Raw genomic sequence first — 19046 nt, 5'->3', positions numbered from 1 at the left:
AATTATTCACATATAGCATGTGAATTTCACTTTACTCTCCTGATCATCCCAAAAATCTGTTACATTCGTGCTGCTGATTCAGCTTTAGAAGCCCCACACTGGCTATAATTAATCTTCTGTTTCCCAGTCAGAAGATTTAAACGAGTTTCATTTGTAATTTTACATTCACAGAATCCCTGCCAGACTGAGATATAATTTCAACCCTCTTCATATTTAATTTCGATCATTATATATTCTGACTCATTTGAAGAAGAGCCCTCAAATAACTCACATTACCCACCCAAACTCAGACTAACACAAACTTCAGTGCAGCATCCTTGGTCTGCACATGTTGCATCTTTGTTTGGTTTTTCAGATGTATTTTGTTGCATTTATATTACATCAGAGTTGACTACAACATGATCTGCTCACCACTGTTTTCTAGTAATTTCCTCATGCTGTACATGACGCCACCCACTGACAGAAAGTGGAATAGCATCCTCTGACTTCATATACACACCACACTGGACGAGGCTACTTAAAATGCCTTTATTTCCTATGATTACATTTTGACAACACACAGATATGTCCTGACCACATCCCATATTTTGGTTCCCTTGAGTAACTAACATAGAGTGATATATGAGCACAAGTTCTGTGGTCTTTTTGTTCCCCTTTTTTTTGGCTGGAAAACATGGATTTTGTACGGAAATAAAACATGCAGATCACAAAAAGGCACAACTACTGACACACCTCTACAACAAGACAAAAACAAGAAAGACGTTCAAGCATTTCCCTTGTCTCTGTTGCTTGGAAAGTGAATGCCCGATGGGGCGGGTCGGATGGTGATCAGGTCTTTGGATGTTCTGTATCATGGCTATGTTCACGTAAGGAGGAAACACTACTGAAGCAGCAGGTTGGCAGTATTGCATTGCGAAAGTTGTTCTGCACTGTTTATAGCTTGTGAGACCCAGGAAGACGGGGATTTTGTTGCCTGCATTGCAGAAAAAGTGACAGACTCATAAAGTCTATTAACAAAACAACAATAAACAATACAGGCTCTATTGGTCCTATTGCAAATCCACAAAAACAGGAGTCCGATGGCAGCTCATATAAACGTACATGAGAGTGAGTATATTAAATGACCCCAAGAGATGATGAACTGACACACTTTGCAGAAAAGCATCTAACGTGGCGCTCCTCCACAGTAAGATCTGAATTTAAATTTGACGCCACATTTACCCCTTCTCCACCAAATCTGCTCTGATTCTCGCATCAGGTGCGTTTAGGATTTTATACCCTGTTTTTACCAGCATGCAACCATTTCTGTTCTGCTTCCCGAGCATTTCAACCCAAATAATTTGGTTCAGAACACGAAAAGTTGGTTTTCAGCTGGAACCAAATATTAACAGGTTTTCCTTGACCTGAAGAGCGCACTGTGACGACATCAGTGGGCGCATCATTTTCTACAGGATGGAACGAGAGGACGGAGAAGGCAACAACCGAGAAATCAAGTGAGAAATTGTCAGAAAACAAAAAGCGTGCAGTGGTCTCAAAAATAGTTGGTCTATGCTTGTTTTTCGGGTGAAAATAAAACGATCTTTAAAAACAGAACAAATGTTGAGGAAATAAAAAAAGTTTGCAGGTAAACAATGTTATCCACAATTTTGCTTCTGCTGCCTTTTTCTGTCGTGTGTGATGAAACGCCTTCTCTTGATACTTCCTTCATTAAAATTTTCAAAACTGGTGGAAACACAAGCTGGTGCACTAGGTCGCATCAAGGTACAAAGAGTCCTGAATGGAACCAGCTGAAGAGCCAGAGCTGATTTGGTGGTAAAGGGATAAGAGAACCATGGTGCTATTTAGTGAACCTGCCCACTTTTCCACCAATTTTGGTCAGAGTCACTGTAATCAAGGATGCGTCACAAACTGAGGGCTTTGCACAATGCACACATGAAGTAAAAAGCAGTAGCAAGGTGATGAATTTCATTCATTATCTGCGAAATGCTGATCTATTTATAACGATTTCTTTTTAAATCCTAAAACAAGCATGGAACAACAATTAGTAATACTACCGCACGCTGAATATTTTTTCTTGATGGTTTCTAAAGGCTCTATTATTGCCAGGGGTGTTACAGTGGGAGAGCGGTCCTCGAAAAACCTAGAATGGAAAGTCTGGATTTGTTTGTGATTTTTTAAACATAAAATAAAATAATCGGCTGAAACATTATGCAACATTACAACAGTACAACAATTTTTAGTTGTTGAGTCTCATTTCTAAGATGTCAAATACCAACATTTTGGGCTGGTGCTTCGGTGTGACTCAACAACTAAAAGTTGCATAATGTTGCTTTAAAAAGTGCAAAATGGTTTAGACTGCTCCTGCAATAGGATTTGTCTCTAAGCAAAAGGATAGGAAATCTACTTTGTGAAAAAATAAATACACAAAATCAAAAAAATAAAAGGTGTGGGAGAGAAACATGACTCAAGAAAGGGGGGGGCACAGAGACTGCTTAACCATGGGAACCAGAATTTGGTGCTACGCTCCTGATTAATAGCTTCTCTATGCTTTCTTCCCAACATGTAAAATACGACAAACCCACTAATGTCTTCACGGTTTTGCACTTCGGGTTAAAAAAAAAAAAAGAAACAGCTATTTTTGGTTACAGCTGGAAGCCAACTTTTCAGAATCTGTATCAATTTATTTTTTGTCGAAATGCTCCACATGGCTCTAAATCAGGTGCAGGAACCCGGAGCGAAACCCCACCCGTGTTGGTGGATAAGGGCCAATTTGGAAATCTCCAGAATAAAATAATAAAACACTGTAAATGTGTGTTGTTCATACTCCTCTCAGTTCCTCAAACACAGAAAAACAGCTACATTATATTCTCAAACATGGCCCGCCATAAAGATTATGTTCATCCTCGTGCACTGTAAGTTGTAAATAAAGATTATTTTTTTCAAACAGTAAACGACAGTGACTCAAAGCACACAGCGTAAACAAATCCCCACATCAGAAATGTCATGGCAGACACAGCATCGATATCTCAGAGCATGCACAAGTGACACAACACCGGCTCATCCCATTGCAACCATTAGTCAAACCGTGTTCATTCATGAAGTGACATTTAAAATGAAAAGATTATTGATTGCTCAGTTACATGACTGGAGCTCCTTAAGAGGACTGCATCAATAATGTGCAGTAATAATATCTCACAGAACGAATCCGGCAAGGAAATCACAATAAAAAAAATACTGTATCGTGAAATTAAAAAGTTTAGTTTATATGTAAATTACTGAGTCATTTGTTAAGCAAAAAGTATCATTTGACATATGAGTGCAGGCTTATTTGAATCGCAATAAGATGAGAAGGTACAGTTTAATGAAGAAGAAGAGAAAAGGGGCTACAAGTCAATTAAGTATCTACATTTAATAAACTAAGACTTGACACCCATCTGGCAGGAGTAAATGAAGGAAACACTTACGGTACAGTGAGATAGAAAATCAAGGAGCCGGCAAATATTCTCCCTTTTTGAAATATATATAGTTTACATACTGTATAACAAGTGCAAGCAAAAATGAACAATAATTACATGACTTGTAGCCCGAGCATATCGTAACGCTGAGTAAAAGCACAGAGGACACAAACAAACGATGACAGAAAACCAGACGAACATGCAGCATTATGGCAAACTACGTGGACTTCTTTTTTTTTTTTGTTTGTTTTTTTACATATGATACACAAAGCAACCCTGCTTCAATCCCGGGGCGTTAAAGGAGCCCGCAAACCCTAAACACAGATTATTCAGACATACATTCAGTCCCATTCAGCAAAAATACATACACTTTTCAGTCATTGCATTCTCATTTTTACTCTGTTTTATTATCAAAAAATGACACAGAACACAAACACACATACACAATATAATTATGGTTCCTCTTTAAAACATGCTGCTATTTACATCATCCTGTGAATACATGCTGTAGCCTATTAACAGATTGGAGCGATGCATAATGGTAACAACAGGAAGAAGTCGTACTGTAAATTGACCAATCAGTGTGCTGCTGTTCGCCCTGCTGCAGGATTATTTTTATTACTTCTGGTGACAATATGGCCTCTTACAGAAGCAAAGAAAGGCTGTGATGATTTGAGTTTTATACGCCTTATTCTGAAGTTTAACCATTATTCAGTACTTGATGTTGACAATTAAATACCGCTGGAAATGTAGAAATACGATACTCATTTTTGAAAAACTTCTTTTTGAATTCATCAGGATTAAATTCCCCTCTTTTCCAGCAGGTCATTTTGGATTTTTTCTTCTTTAATTTTCACAAATTCTGATTGAAAATGTGTTTGCTAAGCGTCCAGACTCTCATCTGAACTTCTATTGTTGTTTATAAGACTGACAAAAATAGTGTAATTACACATGTTCTAAATATTTTAATAAAAGATGCGTTCTCAGTACCCTCCCCGCCACAAATCTACACCCATGATTGAAACAGTTCATTTTGTCTCAAGGTCACCAAATTTTTGACTTATTCATTCTGAATTTTGGTGTTGAAATAAACTGAATCTGAGAAACTTGAATATTTTTTCCATTTTTTTAAAATGATTTTTGGAAACAAAAGACTGAAAATCATTCAGTCATTAAAATTTCAAAGTGGAGAATTCAAACCACATGAATTCAGATAAATGGTTCTTTAAGTGCATATTTGTGTCAATGCTATAAATTCAGAGGTCTTGAAACATCAGCATCAAGAATTTTAGAATAATGAAACTTTACAATTAAGTGGCTATAATATTCAGATCCTTTTGGCCTTTCTTTACGGCCGTACTTCTGCTCATCAGTCTTACACAGTATGTTTGTTTGTCTGGGGTGAAGTCGAAACACCGCCATGTTGGCTCCAGGTTTTCAAAGCTTGTGGCCGATGAGTTAGCGATCCAAACAACATGAAATACTGCGCGGCATGATACATGCTAGATTCTGCAGCTCTATTTGCTTCAAGCAAAATGGTCCGAGATATGTTTTTCGCAGAATATTATGTTTTCATGTAACATTTGCCCTGTGGAGATTTTACAAACCTGCGTTTTTGCACTTAAATTTGCGCTCTCTTAAAAAGGGCGGCTATATCTTACATTTCAAATTTGATTCTCTTTTAAAAAAAACATCGTCTTTGAGAGACATCCTTGTATTGTTTCACCAGAAACTATTATAGGTGTGCGGTATATTTGGTAAACTACAACAATTGTCAAAGAAAGATTATCTGTTCCATTGATATCAATCAAGAAAAAATGAGTCGGATGGCAGTTTTTTAGGGAATAAGGAGCAGAATTTAAAAGAAGCACTGTTAAAATTGGTTTTAAACATCATTGATGAGCCTTCTCGTATCCTCACTTTGTCCACAGATAAGTGAGGTTTTACATCCAAGTGGTCAACACAGCTCAAGACAGATTCAAGATGGCACATTCACAGTATCCCTGACTACTTCTGAGTGATTTTCAAAAGTTTCCCTTCACATTAAAACCATGAAGCGTACTGTAATTCTAAAAGTGTCACGTCAGGAAAGGCACCCTTGTATTTCTGTCCTACGTCAGATCCGTCTGAAGACACAGAAACGCGTGTTGAACCTAAATGCATAGACGTGCCTTCATGGCAACATAAAATAAGCAGCTGTTCCAAACTGTTTACTACTTTGCTGTATCTCCTTCTCAAGTGTGGGACGATAAAATGAAGACAATCAATTATGCAGACTTCTCTTGAAAATATATTGCAACATGGATTCGGTGACCTCATTCATTCTCAGTTGAATAATTTTGCATTAATAGACTTAAACAGACTCTATGCAGGAAATAGCCTGATACTACAGTACTTTCTACTGCAAGTTATAGCACACTTATTAGCAGGATACAATACTGGGCGTGGTGTATGCAGAGCAGTGGGGAGGTAAGTAAAGCATGCTCTATAAACTAAACTAAAGCTTTTATTTTCCAGCATCGTCTTTCGTTCAGTGTCAGCACCCTAAGAATCAGTTTCTAAGTTTCTCCAAATGAAAGAAAGACCAACAGTCGATCATTCACGAACCAGTCACCCGAAAACTCAACGCCACTCCTCTCAGCATTCACTAATGTGTGAAATGTGATGCTTAAAAACAGTTTTTCTCGACTTAACCATGAATGAGCGGATATTCTAAGATGTCTCTTTTTTGCTGAGCAGGTTTTCATGACGATTCGTCACGTGTTAAGTCGTGGGGTTCATGCAAAGTACGGGGAGGGGGCGGGGGGTTGGATTTCTGAGTTAGTGCATTAGCTGGTTGGTGGAGCACGTTACTTCTTTGCATTCAAGGATGCCAGCTGACCATCGATATCCTCCTCTGGCTGCAATGGATGCCACTGGGCGATGGGGCGGCGCGGATTAGCCAGCATGTCGGACCAGTGCTTCAGACCGAGGCCAGTCGCCTTACTGCCCACGAAAATCTTTCCGATGGCGTCATTCTTACCGATCTTGTCGTAATCAAACACTGTGACCGCCACCAAGATTTTCTAAAAAGGCAACGAGAGAGAAGTCTCATTTCACATTTATAATAATAGTTCTAACAATAAAATAATAACTTCATTTATATAAAATCTTTGAAAATAGAGTTTATAAGGTGCTTTGACAAAAAAGGCAAAGCAGAAGCAAGAGGGGATTCTTGCAGAGGAAACATAACTATGAGAGCCAAACCACAACGCTGAATGACAGTCAGACAATATTTAAAGTAGAATATTAAAAAAGATCTGAGGCAAAAACATATCGGAAGGAAGACTGTTGATAATGAGAAACAGAGATAGAAACATTCAGAAAACAAAAAAACAATAACAACCTCTACCAATAAGATTAACTATAATTCAAAGAAAATGAGCAGTAAACACAGAAATAGAAGTAATAATGATTTAAACGCGTTCAAGACAGAATAAAGTAACATATTAAAAGACAAACTAAAGTAGAGGAATTAAAATAGATGACATCCCATAAAAAAAAAGTCTAGAAAAATGGGATTTTAAGAAGTCACTGATTCTGTCGAAATATGCAGGTAAATTACTTTCAAAGTGAAGAAACAACCATTGCTTTACATTCATTTAACCTACTGGTAAGAAATAAATATTTTGTTTGACGTGCAGCGTACCTGCATCTGTTCCAGGGGAATTTCAAAGCTGAAAGATTCATTATAATAAGGGTTTAGGGTGTTCTTCTTCACTGTTGTCTTCTTTTTCTTCAGACGCTTGCCCCCCTGCAGCAGCTGGATCTTTACATAAGGATCTGCAAACAGCATCAATACGATCAGCAGCAGCAGAGACCACAGAGGAAAGCTATATGTCCCGTTAAACACTTGTGATATGCATTTCCATCATTCTGATTTCCTGATTACTCTCTGTATTGATTTATCCTCACTTGCTGTAATATATGTCCTATAAATATATTCATATATATACACACACATATATCTGACCCTGCTGAATTACAACTACTGCAGTTCACAAGAGTTCTGGCATGACAAAACACAGTCATTAAAAGTCATTTGTTTTAGAAACTAGGGACCTAAACTAAAATTAAAAACTTATACTAGTTGTGAAAAAAACATTTTAGTTAACTGAAATAAAAACAAAAAATAAACTTAAGAAAGAAACAACAATTAACTTATAGATAATGTGTCAAAAAAGACAACAAAAACTAACTAAAATCAAAAAATACATATAAATACATATATACACACAATATATATGGCAACGCATTCTCACTTCCAACTCGTCAGATTCTGACGCTTGGTCATTGGCCCAACATGTCAAACTATGACGCTCTAGGTTCCCCTCCTGCACTGTTAGCTTGTTATATTCAGGAAATGTACAGTTTCTAATTGTAAAATGCATACAGTCTTCTTAAAATTAACTTAGTAGATCGGTTAAGAAAAACAAAAAGCAACTTTTTTAGCTTTGCTTTCTCAGGTTTAAGAAACAAAAGCAAGAGGTTAGGTTAAGAATAAAACATCGTAGTTTGGCTTTAAGTTGGCATCTTTTTTACTAATGTAATGTGACATACATGACCAATATAATATGCTACACATACTAGCACACTATGTTGTTAAAATAATTCTGTATACAATGGTAGTTACCCAGAGTGTCAAAAAATGCCACTGCCCTATGCGTCTCATATTGCCACTAAAGGGTGCCTCTGTGCGTCAGTATCTGATGCCGAGTGCCAGTTGGGAATGTGACCAGGCTGAAATATGTTTAGTTTTTGTCAGTTTGGTCACATTTGTCACTGGGATGTCACTATCATTGTGAGTAAATTGCCTTCACAAAATGATGAGTTCATTATAATACTTATTCTGGACTTTTTAAACGTTTCCACTGACAAATACCCCATATACTAAAAAAAAACCCACAATAAAAATAATACTGAAACGTATTAAAAACTCAACTAAAACTAAACATTTATACACAATAAAAACTAAACTAAAACCTGCAAACACACTCTGATAACTAACTGAATTAAAAATAAAAATTTTAAATAAAATTAAAAACTAATGAAAAAATGTAACTATTATGACTTTGGGTCAAAAGTCTTTATTATTTAATACTTTTGATCTTAAGAAAATCATGTATTATAACATCTTGCACTTTAGAACTATGATCTTGTAAAATGTTTGTGGTAATCTATATTCTTTCAACAATATTGTAACGTTTATTTACCAGATAATCCGCAGGCGTCCATCTTTTTCAGGTTCTTTGCCTCCAAGATGCAGACGGTGAGTTTCCCGGCAGTGGGGACGTAACGGAGGGAGATGCAGATGTCTCCGAGTTTCTCAGGCTGAACAGTCAGCACAGAGAGAAGAGACAGAAATGGCACACGCTCATCAGCCAAAACCAGCAGAAGTGCTTGTTTCAGATGAACATGATGATGAGCGAATGCAAAATGCTTTTAGCGACTGTCGGCTGCGTCATGCACTTTATCTTTTGGGTTGAAATTAAAAATAGATTTAGAACAGTTAAAGATTTTTTTTATCAGTGACTGAGATGGTGATTCAAAGAAAAAAAAAAAGGTATGTCATGCACAATTATCATGACAGAATCTCATAAAAATGATTATTACTGTATGAAATTTTGATGATTGTGCACTTTTACACAACATCTCTTTTAATAAAGGTCTTCTAAAGCTAATTTTTTTTTTAAAAGATTGATTCTTAACAGCACCTCCTCTTGATCGGCGCTCTCCAGATCCCGCCACTCTTCGATCGGCCGTCCGAGGTCGATGGTGTTCATGGGGATCTTCACTTCTCCAATGACGTCATGTTTGGAAAATCGGTCGTAGTCATAAACGGACATACACAGAGTCTTCCCACCGAGCTCCTCGTAGGGCACCTGATGGACACACACGTTATATTATTTTATACCTCGATGTCAGATGTTTTTTCATTTGTGTTAAAACGACTATAAAAGCAAATTAAATCCTCAAACAATGAGTCAAAGTAAAAGGTACAGTTGAGGGAATATGTTTTAGAAAGTTGACTCTAAATGGTTATTTCATATGTTCACATGAATTTTCTGGCTGCTCCAGCTTTGTACCAACAGGCAAAGTTCCCCCTGGACATTTTAAATAATGATAATAATAAAAAAAATACTACAAAAATAAAAAAATATAATAATAATAATAATAATAATAACTTTATTTGTATAGCACCTTTGAGAACAGAATTTAAAAAGTGCCTTGACAAACAAAGCAAAGCAGAAATGTGATACATGGGCGGCAATACAACAAAATAAGGCCAAACAGTCCGTTTGAACTTAAGTGAGAAGAAACTCGGGCCGAGTTAGAATCAAATTAAAACCAGAGGACAAATAATTCAAGATGCAGGACATGTCAATATAAAACAACTCAAAGAAAAAGACCAAAAACAACAAAAGACAGACTAAAAGTAATCAAACCAGAACTAAAATAAAATAGGTAAAACATAAATTGAAAAGGCAAAATAAATATAAATAAATAACAGAGAAATAAAGAGTCGACATCAAATAAAAGTAGGTCTAAATGGGGTTTGAGGGTGATTTAAAAAAAGTTGTAATAATGCTCTGCTATGATTAATATTTTGTTTAACTCTGTTTTATCACATAAAAAGTACAAAAAAGCAACATTAAGAATAATAAAATCTGAATCTGTCCTTTCCCTGCCCACCACCGCTGACTGCATTAGGTTTCGCTCGCTGCTCGCTCTAGTTTGACTGGTAAAAGTGCAGTGTGTATGAAAATGTGTCCAAGTCTGTTCCCTCATCAGCGACTGGCTACGGTAACCTCCCTAATCGAGCTTACCCGGGGTGCATTTGAATCTCATTTCACTGAAGTGCACAGACATCGCCCCCCTTCAGTAGAGGAATGTGATAACGCCTCTCTAGCGGCAAATTGTGCCTAGATCGTCAAGGTCAGACATTTAAGGGGAAATACACATAAGAAAAACACATTCTGGAGTTCTGGGGGCGTTTAAGTGCGTTGTTAATCCATGTTCATGGATGAAATCTGAAAAGCTGACAAGACAAATCAAAACTGGAACTAAAAAGAACACAATTATCTGAAAAAATCTAATTTAGATAAATTAAATTACATGATATCATCTGGTTTAAAAAAATAAGAAAAAAATTAGCAGGGATGACATGCTTCAGCTGACTGAAACAATCTTAAATGAAGCGTAAGATAATTGTATGTTTCCATCTTTTGCTGACACCATCTGGTCTAATGAACACCTTTCAAGTTGAAAAAGGAGTAACTTAAATTTAACTTCTCAGTGAAACACTGAATTTGGCAGTGAGCCCCTCTTCAGCTCTGTTCGGGAGAGGAAATAAGATGTTTTTTTGGCTGCTGCAAATTTGCAGGCAGGCAGAGCTTTCAGTAAGACCCAGAGCCACTTGTAAAGTCTCTGCGGGGTTTATTAGCCGGGACAGGAAAGAGCAGCATGTACTGTCAGCTGCACAGACCAGCGAGAACACACATCTGAGAGACACGCTGTAGGGGAGAATCTGGCAGCTGGTTATAGGACTATTTGTGTAGCTCATTTTATGTAAAAACACAAGCCTCCTCACTGTTATCCATAAATGTTTGATATATGTCTTTTTTTCTGTTTACAGCTGCACCGATCCAAATTAAAACAGTGCAGACTGGATAAAAGGATGCACACCTTTTCTGCACCAAATTCTTTGGATACATGGATGTATTTTATGACTGCACGTTCTGACAAGACTTACCTTGAATATAAATGTCTCATTGAAGACAGGGTTCAGTGTTTTCTTGTGGACTTTGGTGTCAAACTTCTTCTTCTTATCAGGTAGGAGCAGGACTTTAACGTAAGGATCGGAGGTTCCGCCTGAGTCCATGGATATGAGGTCCGCAGCTTGAAGGATGCCGACTGTGAGCTGTGTGCAGAGGAGGTGGTGGTGGGCAGACAGAGAGGGACGGGAAAAAGAATTTCATCATGCAAAAAGAAAATGTCATTTGTGTCAGGGTCACTGCTGCAGAGGCTGGTTATATAACATCATCTGACAACTTAAGCCCCACAATCAATCTCCACAAAGTTTGTGCTCGACTGGAGACATTTTGAATGTCAGAGGGTTTTCTTCAATTTCTTCAAAACTGTTGCATTGTGATTTTTCTGCACCATAATGTATGTATGTGTATGTATGTATACACACACACACACACATATATATATATAGGTGTATGTGTGTGTGTGTTTGAGCTAGTTATTGATTTGATGTTGAGTTTCTATTGTTTTTATGTTGAGTTAAATTCAAGAAATTTCCTCTTTGATTCACTGCTCAAAGTCTCATTAATATACGTCACATATTACCACTGTGTCCATATGCTGCTGAGAGCATCACAGTAATGATAATGTTACTGAATGTTTGACAAATCTGCTCCCTTTTCTCTGACTGATAATTACTGTAAAAGTATATAATACATATTACATATGATCATTATGCCTCTTTGCTGAGGTTTCACAAAAAAAACTGTCTAGAACAAAAATTAAAGGCTTTTCCAGGCATGTTTGAGTGACAAAAGCAGGTATTTTTAATAAGAGCATGAGACATTTCTAGCCATGTTTAAAAGCGGTTTAGAAGCTGTTGTTTTTAACTAAATCTGGGACGTTTCCAGCGATGTATGTAGCAACCAAAGCCGGTGGTCTTTAGAGAGAGTTCAAGACACTTCTAGCCATGTTTGTATCTAAAAAGTAGGTATTTTTCACAAGAGTTTGTGATTTTTTTAAGCTATGCCTAGAGACAAACAAGGGTGTTTTTAACTAAATTCGGGACATTTACAGTTGTGTTTAAAGTGAAAAAAGTAGGTATTTTTTAACAAAGGTTCAAGACATGTCTGGCTGTGTTCGTAGCAAAAAAAGCGCATATTTTTCAATTGCTACTTTGCAACTTGTCCAGCTGTGTTTGTGACGATCAAACTAGGTATTTCTGGCCAAAACATGATGCTTTCCTAACTCTAACCTAATGGTTTTTTTTGCCTAAACTTAACGACATATTAACCAAAGTGTTGTCACAAAACAGAATTTAACAATGAAACTTTAAGTTTCAACACAACCATAAATAAAATGTACAAATGTAACATATCTGTGGTTTACATAAGCGTACAATGCCAACATTTTTTCTGGCAACTATGTTGCTTTATGCTAAGCTTAGGTAACGGGCTGCGAGCTGAACTTTTATATTCTGCCTACAGACGTAATAATGGTATAAATCTTTTTTTCTCTCGACTAGAAATCTTATCAGTTTATCTTCAAAGCCTTGAACTATTTCATTGAAAACTTGAAAATCCAGTGTAGGTAGGATATAAAATATAGAATGTGCAATACCCTTCAAAAAAATCGGATCTTACACATCTAAAATGTGTCACAATGCTTAAAAAGATATTCAAATTTACTTAAAAGCTCGACAGCATTTATAAAATATAATATAGAAGTAAGAACCACTGACCTTTCCATTTTCAAAGTCATAATCTATAGAGTATTGCAGCTTCCCCAGCTTCTCTTGCTCTTTCTCCTCTTCCTCCTTCTCCTCCTCTGTCAGTCCGGTCTCTCCCTCATCGTCGTCCTCGTCGTCCTGGTGTATCTGTGGTGTGAAGGTAACAAGACAGAACAGGGCGTCAAAGGTCAGGGGGGTCAGCGATCAGACCACAGGGCTCCCCACGACAGCCAGCATGCCACAGACACTGGAGCTCCAGGAGTTTTTACGTGGGAGATACATGTTTTTGGTTACTGCTTACCTGCAGAGCACCTGATGATAATAACCAGGAGGTTTATCATTCACAAGGTGAGAAATCTCGATTGGTAACACATAAATACATGTTTATACTCCTGCACACTTTGTCCTCCCTGTTTTTTAATTATTGGGCAATTCCTTCGTCATGCTTGTGCAGAATACAGCCAGAGTCAGTGGAGGCTTTGCATGCTAGTTCCACTAAGAGGGCTGATAAATGCAACAATTTTGCAATGAAATCAGATGTTAGCATAGCTCGCTTATTTGTCAAAGGGCTTTGACTTCACCGAATGAGCGGGGAGATAAATGTTGATATAAAAACCCCCCAAGGAACTAGCTCACAACAGCGAGTGCCAATGCATACTAAAAATGATAAAAGGCAAATATTTAGTGCAAGGAGCTTAGCCTGGAGAGACCACCCTGATGACGTGAGTTTGACATTTTGTTTGGCTCTGCCGATCAGTCTGGACTCGCTGACGGCCAAAACACCCTCAAGAAATTAAAATCCAATCAGGGCCAATAGGAGATCCTTACCATAGTTGACAACGTAAGCAGCCAATTGGGTATTGCGTCATAGATGGTAATGTCAAACGCAGGCTTGCAGATCAATGGAGTAAACGCAGACAAACGCTAACACTAACATAAATTAAGTTATTGCAGAAATAGAGTCAATAACAACAATTATTTAAAACCTGAGCAAATTGGATTGATTTCTTTAAAAAAAAAAAAAGGGAAGGCAATGAGCAACGAAAGACCCAAAAATTTTGCAAAAACAGTAAAAAGTACAAGAAAATTACCCGAAAATTAAATGAAATCGTACCAATTTGATTTAAAGGTTTAAATACCCATGAAAAGCATTTTAAAGCAGCAACATCTTGTTGCTCTAGGTTTCAAAGGGTTAAACAAGACCGAGAATATGCAACGGCGGAGTTTGTTGGAGGAAAAGACATTTTACAAACTGAATCTGGCAAAAACTTGATTCATCAACTCGCTCTGTTGGCGTTAAAGAAGATCAGAAGAAGATGTTCATTGTTTCATCACTGATTGTGCTGATGGAGGAGCAGATACGAGAGGCGTCAAAGCTGAGAATCGGTGTTCACAACGCTTCACACATACAAGGACGCCGTCAGCTAATATTTGGCAGTCGAGAGACAGCTGGCTGCTGAATGAAAATGGCGAAATATGCTGGCAACACAAGTGTATCGCAAAATCCTTAATGGGGATTATTGCTGTCGAGGCGTACGTCACATACAAATGGTAAATATACATAAAATGTTTTTTTGTTTTGTTTTTTTTTTAGACCGTTGTCCAGTGTCAAACTGACAACGTATTTGTGTAGTCGAGGCCAGCGCTGACATCAGGATTGGCAAATGTCTGTCTGTCAAGGAGAGTACGTCACTGAAAGTGTTTGAGGAGGCAGCGCACACAGACTGACACAGAGAGCGAAACAGAATATTGAGCTCAGGTTATCAGGATGATCTCACCAGGCAGCAAGGAGCTGGCTTTCAAATAACCTTTTTAAACCTTACTTTCATATTTCACTATAAAATCCAAAACTTTATTTTAAACCTGCATGCCTCGTCTCACCTTAAAATTTATTGGGCATCAGAAAATAAGAAGTCTCTCTTCTCTTATTACAATAAAAGGTTCAGGATTAAAGGGCACAGCCAGCTATTTGAATTATGTCTTACTGCTGCAGTTATTGTTGAAGACTCATTGCAGAAGTGACCATGACTTTGAAATGTTTTACTTCTTTTTTCAGGCCATTCACTGTGTTCACATCCTACCTTCTCTCTGCGATCAAAAGGACAGATTTGCAAGAATTTGGCTCATCATGCAGTTTTATCATCACCGTTTCCATGTCTCCCAAACAACCAACCATGCCCTTTATCACATGCACAGATTAATAGTGTTAAAAGTGTCTTGCATATCATCTCTCAGTCCAATACTTTCCATATTGGTGTTACAGTCACATTGTCCCAGGAACAATGCGTTAGATGGTTAGACTCTCCTCTCTGGGGTTTATGGAGCACATCATAGCTTTCCATTGTTACATTCTCAAGCTGTCATAACAAAAAAATTTAAAGAAAAAAAATTGCAAAGGAAGCTACGACTTTCATTCCATGAAACCCCCCTCTGCCCCGGGGGGCCAGAGAGCGTCAACGTGAGCTATCCACCTACCGTAGAGCGGGAGTCCACCACAGTCAAGAAACACGAGGCACACACAAAGACAGACACAAAGCCGGGGGGAAAAAAGGAGGAGAGCAGAGAGAGGAAGAGATTCAACTCACAAGACACCAAACACACTACAAAAAGAGAGGCAGTCAACACCACCACCACCACCACCACCACAGTTATGATGAGAAATGACACGCTTGTTTTCGGCTGGGGACGATAAATTCACATCGTCGACACAAGTAATTGATTGCTTTAATTAACTGTCACTGGAGCGCAGGGCAATCTGTGGTGATGTTACTTGATTAGGCTTCAAATGAACCACTGGCTTTTCGTACATTTACCCTCTGATTTACCGAACCTCCAAAATCTCCCAATATTTCTGCAGAGACTCAAGCCTCCATCCGTCATGTTTAATTATAAAAATGCAGCTTTTTGTGCGACTTGTCTGAAGAAACTTTCCACTTCATTATTCTTTGCCACCCCGTAACAATAAAGTGCGTCATTTTTCACCATGGGGCCACAACGGAATACGTCACACATTTGAACGACCACAACAACAACATCGAATAAATGGAGGGGAAGAGCGCTCTCCTTATGTCCTCTACAGCCTGGGCTACAAAAGCTGCTGGTGAAAGATCAAATTTGGTTAGCTAGAGACATACATCAATGAATTCAACAAAAACTCAGCAATAAATGTCATAAACAAGAATAAAAACGATAAATTGTTGTAGGAAAGAAGAGGCGAACGTCACCCAAAACATCGTGTCACTCTGAATTTTTCAGGAAGCACACGGCATCATACCTCGCCACCCTGCATGTTCTTCATGTTGAAGCCGTCCTTGCCCTTCTTCCCTTTCTTGTTCTTCTTCTTCTTGCAGCAGCATTTTTTGATTATGCAGAAGCAGCAGGTGAGCATGAGCAACGCGGCTACCACAGCGATGGCGATCAGAGCCCACGGAGGCACTGTGAGTTTAAAAAAAGCAGAGCAGTATTTATTGACTTATAAAGACAGTGTTTTTCACCAAGAAATTTTAAAGGTCCAGTGTGTGGGATTTAGGGGGATATACTGGCAGAAATTCAATAAAATATAAAAAGTATGTTTTCTTCTGTGTTTAATCACCTGGAAATAAGAATTCCTGTTTGTTTTGCGTTTTTTTTTACCTTAGAATGAGTTGTTTATATCTACATAGGGAGCAGGACACTGCCATGTTGCACCAACATGTTTCTACAGTAGCCCAGAACGGACAAACCAAACACAGGTTTCAGACAGGGCCATTTGCATTTTCGAGTTAATTTTTTGACCACCCAAAGCTCCTACACTCCCTGTTCAAAGTAGGAATATCGCGCCGTTATGCAACCTCTGTGTTCTGTGTATAAGGTGCGGCTGCGGATTGGGGGACAGAGTGGTCTTGCTTTTTAAGCCTTAGCAGGAGGTAGTGACAGTGTGTGTATAGACATGACAGCTGAAAGGACGAGATCATGGGTGGCACGAGTGTGACGTTTTGACGGCGTGTTAGGCACACGAACCATGGCAGAAAATTTAAAAAGCAGCTAGGAGCAGTTAGCAGCTAACTCAAAGAGGAAGCGGCCGTAAATGTCCACATATTAGGAAACCAACGAGATTCTGGAGCTCCTCCCCCTGCGAACAGAGGACGAGATCAGCAGCAATATAACAGAGACAGTAAGTGATTGTTATTGTCACGTTACTGCCTTTGGTATTGTTTATAAAGCACTGCCAACGCGTATGCTATATGTCACATTAGAGGCTGACGCTGTTATGGTACATGTAACACTTGACACACCTCTTTTGATTGGGGGATGCCGCAATGCAGTCTATAATCACACACTGGAGTGGCATGATGCTGCTGCTGTTTGGTTATGTGTAATAATGCAAAGTAGGCATGAAGAAGGGACTTTGTACCAGCCGTACAGGGCAACCTTTGCGTAAAAGGAGCTATAGTTAGCAGCCATTCTGCTACAAGCCAAACAGCATTGAAATATATGATATTTAAGTGGTTAAAATCATAGTTTAGGTTTGTTTTGGAGAGCAACAGTCCTCTGCAGACGATTCAGCTCCCAGTAAAAACATCCATCCTCAACAGTGAACACTAAAGGAACTCGAACCAGAGGTTTCAGCTGGTTACAATCTGCAATCCTCACTGCAAAATGCCACTAATATGCCTAAATCTTACACACTGAACCGTTAAATAAACATTTTAAATTTCAGCAGGAAGTGAGGATGTAATGCAGTTCTACTTACATGGAATTTTATCAATTTCATTCAAAAATTTGCTCTTGATCTCCTCAAACATGTCGTTCTTGCTGATTTCTGTGTTGTTGGAGCCAGAGGTCTCTGGCACCGAGGTGGAGATGAAAGCCTGGGTGGGAGCCATGGTGGCGGTGGTGACGCCGGTGGGTTCGGCGGCCGCCATGGCCTGTGGCTTTCTGAACAAGTTGAACTTCATTGTCAAAGACTAGGCGCAGCGTCCCTGAGGCACACAGATCAGACAGAAAAGGATAATGAGACACACCAAGAAGACTGTACTGTTGCGACCACAGTGATGAGATATGGAACCAAACCATTTCAATGTCCGTCCTACACTCTATTTCTATGGTCTATAGGCTGTAGTCCTGGTTGCCTGGCAACCTCACAGTGACAAGAGTCCAAGGAAAGTGCAAAAATCCAGGAAGACACTGAATTCGTTTTTTTTTTTTCGAGCCTTAAGGTGAGTTCAGACAGAATACAGGGAAATTTTAGAGGCAGCACAACTGCATACAGAGAAGCGAGTGGGTGAGATTTGCCACAGGAAACTGAGGCGAAGATGCATCATCCCAAGTTGAAACCGTTTTAACTTGAGCACAAAATACTAGAAACACCAGGGCGTTATAAAACTACTTCATGAGTATACAAGACTGAAGTAAAGGCGAGAGGAACTGGTGGGAAATAACTGGTAGTTTTGGAGTCAGTGTCGAAGCTGAACACACGTACACACAAACACACACAATTGTTGCGTCCGTTGTTGGCTAGCTAGAATCTAATTTCTGCAAAGTTGACACATTGGATCTGCCAAAGGTTGCGAGCTGTCAAATGTGGGCAAACAGCCTAAGGTAGAATGGGCTACGCTGATAGTTTGAAACTATTTGGATGTTTTTTCTATAATGATGGTCTATGTGGAAAATGCTTTTTGAAGCACAGGAAATTATTTTCACTGCAATACCACAAGTTACCAGTGGAAATATTGTGTTTCTGTAGGCCAGGTCGAGACTGTATATAAAGATGGACGACATGACAGCTCCCCAAAAGTGAGGTTATTCGATCTCGATCGCCCCCTGGTGTCTGACTGCAGTACAGGTTCTAAGACCCGCCCCTCCATGTTAGTGAATGGTTATAGGCTGAACTAAAAAGTCAAAGTACATGCCAAATAAATTTTTCCCAAATATGGTTTCTGTCACTGAAGGTAGTTCTCATCACCCTGATGTTTATTCAAGTGTTTGTTTTCATGCTAAGTTCGGTTTTAATGAGTTATTAAATTATACAAAAGGGGGCTTTTGATTGACAGCTGTGACAGCCAATCCTCACATTCAATGGAGCTGGTCACTAT

At 38.6% G+C, this 19046-nt stretch overlaps 1 protein-coding gene across 5 annotated transcripts in view; it reads right to left on the bottom strand.

Moving 5' to 3' along the window:
* Positions 1-514: 514 nt before the first annotated feature.
* LOC121961178 (synaptotagmin-2-like) overlaps positions 515-19046 on the bottom strand; it is a 43442-nt gene continuing 24910 nt past the window's right edge. For 4 of the 5 annotated variants that reach the window (XM_088091186.1, XM_088091190.1, XM_088091188.1 and 1 more), the window contains 8 exons: positions 17705-17933; positions 16247-16407; positions 12985-13119; positions 11248-11415; positions 9209-9376; positions 8708-8825; positions 7144-7277; positions 515-6520 (listed from right to left, as the gene is read on the bottom strand). In XM_088091186.1, the coding sequence (XP_087947312.1) occupies positions 6305-6520; positions 7144-7277; positions 8708-8825; positions 9209-9376; positions 11248-11415; positions 12985-13119; positions 16247-16407; positions 17705-17909 (1305 nt within the window). In that variant the 5' untranslated portion in view covers positions 17910-17933 and the 3' untranslated portion in view covers positions 515-6304. The remainder of the gene's footprint in view (positions 6521-7143; positions 7278-8707; positions 8826-9208; positions 9377-11247; positions 11416-12984; positions 13120-16246; positions 16408-17704; positions 17934-19046) is intronic. The other variant, XM_042511079.2, reaches the window with a different exon arrangement.

Source organism: Plectropomus leopardus, chromosome 2 (assembly GCF_026936395.1).
Source record: "Plectropomus leopardus strain MGB_pleo_1.0 chromosome 2, ASM2693639v1, whole genome shotgun sequence".
In the NCBI taxonomy this organism is placed as follows: Eukaryota; Metazoa; Chordata; class Actinopteri; order Perciformes; family Serranidae; genus Plectropomus; species Plectropomus leopardus.
The sequence above is the reverse complement of the archived record's forward strand: the minus strand, read 5'-3'. Positions and strand labels throughout refer to the sequence as shown.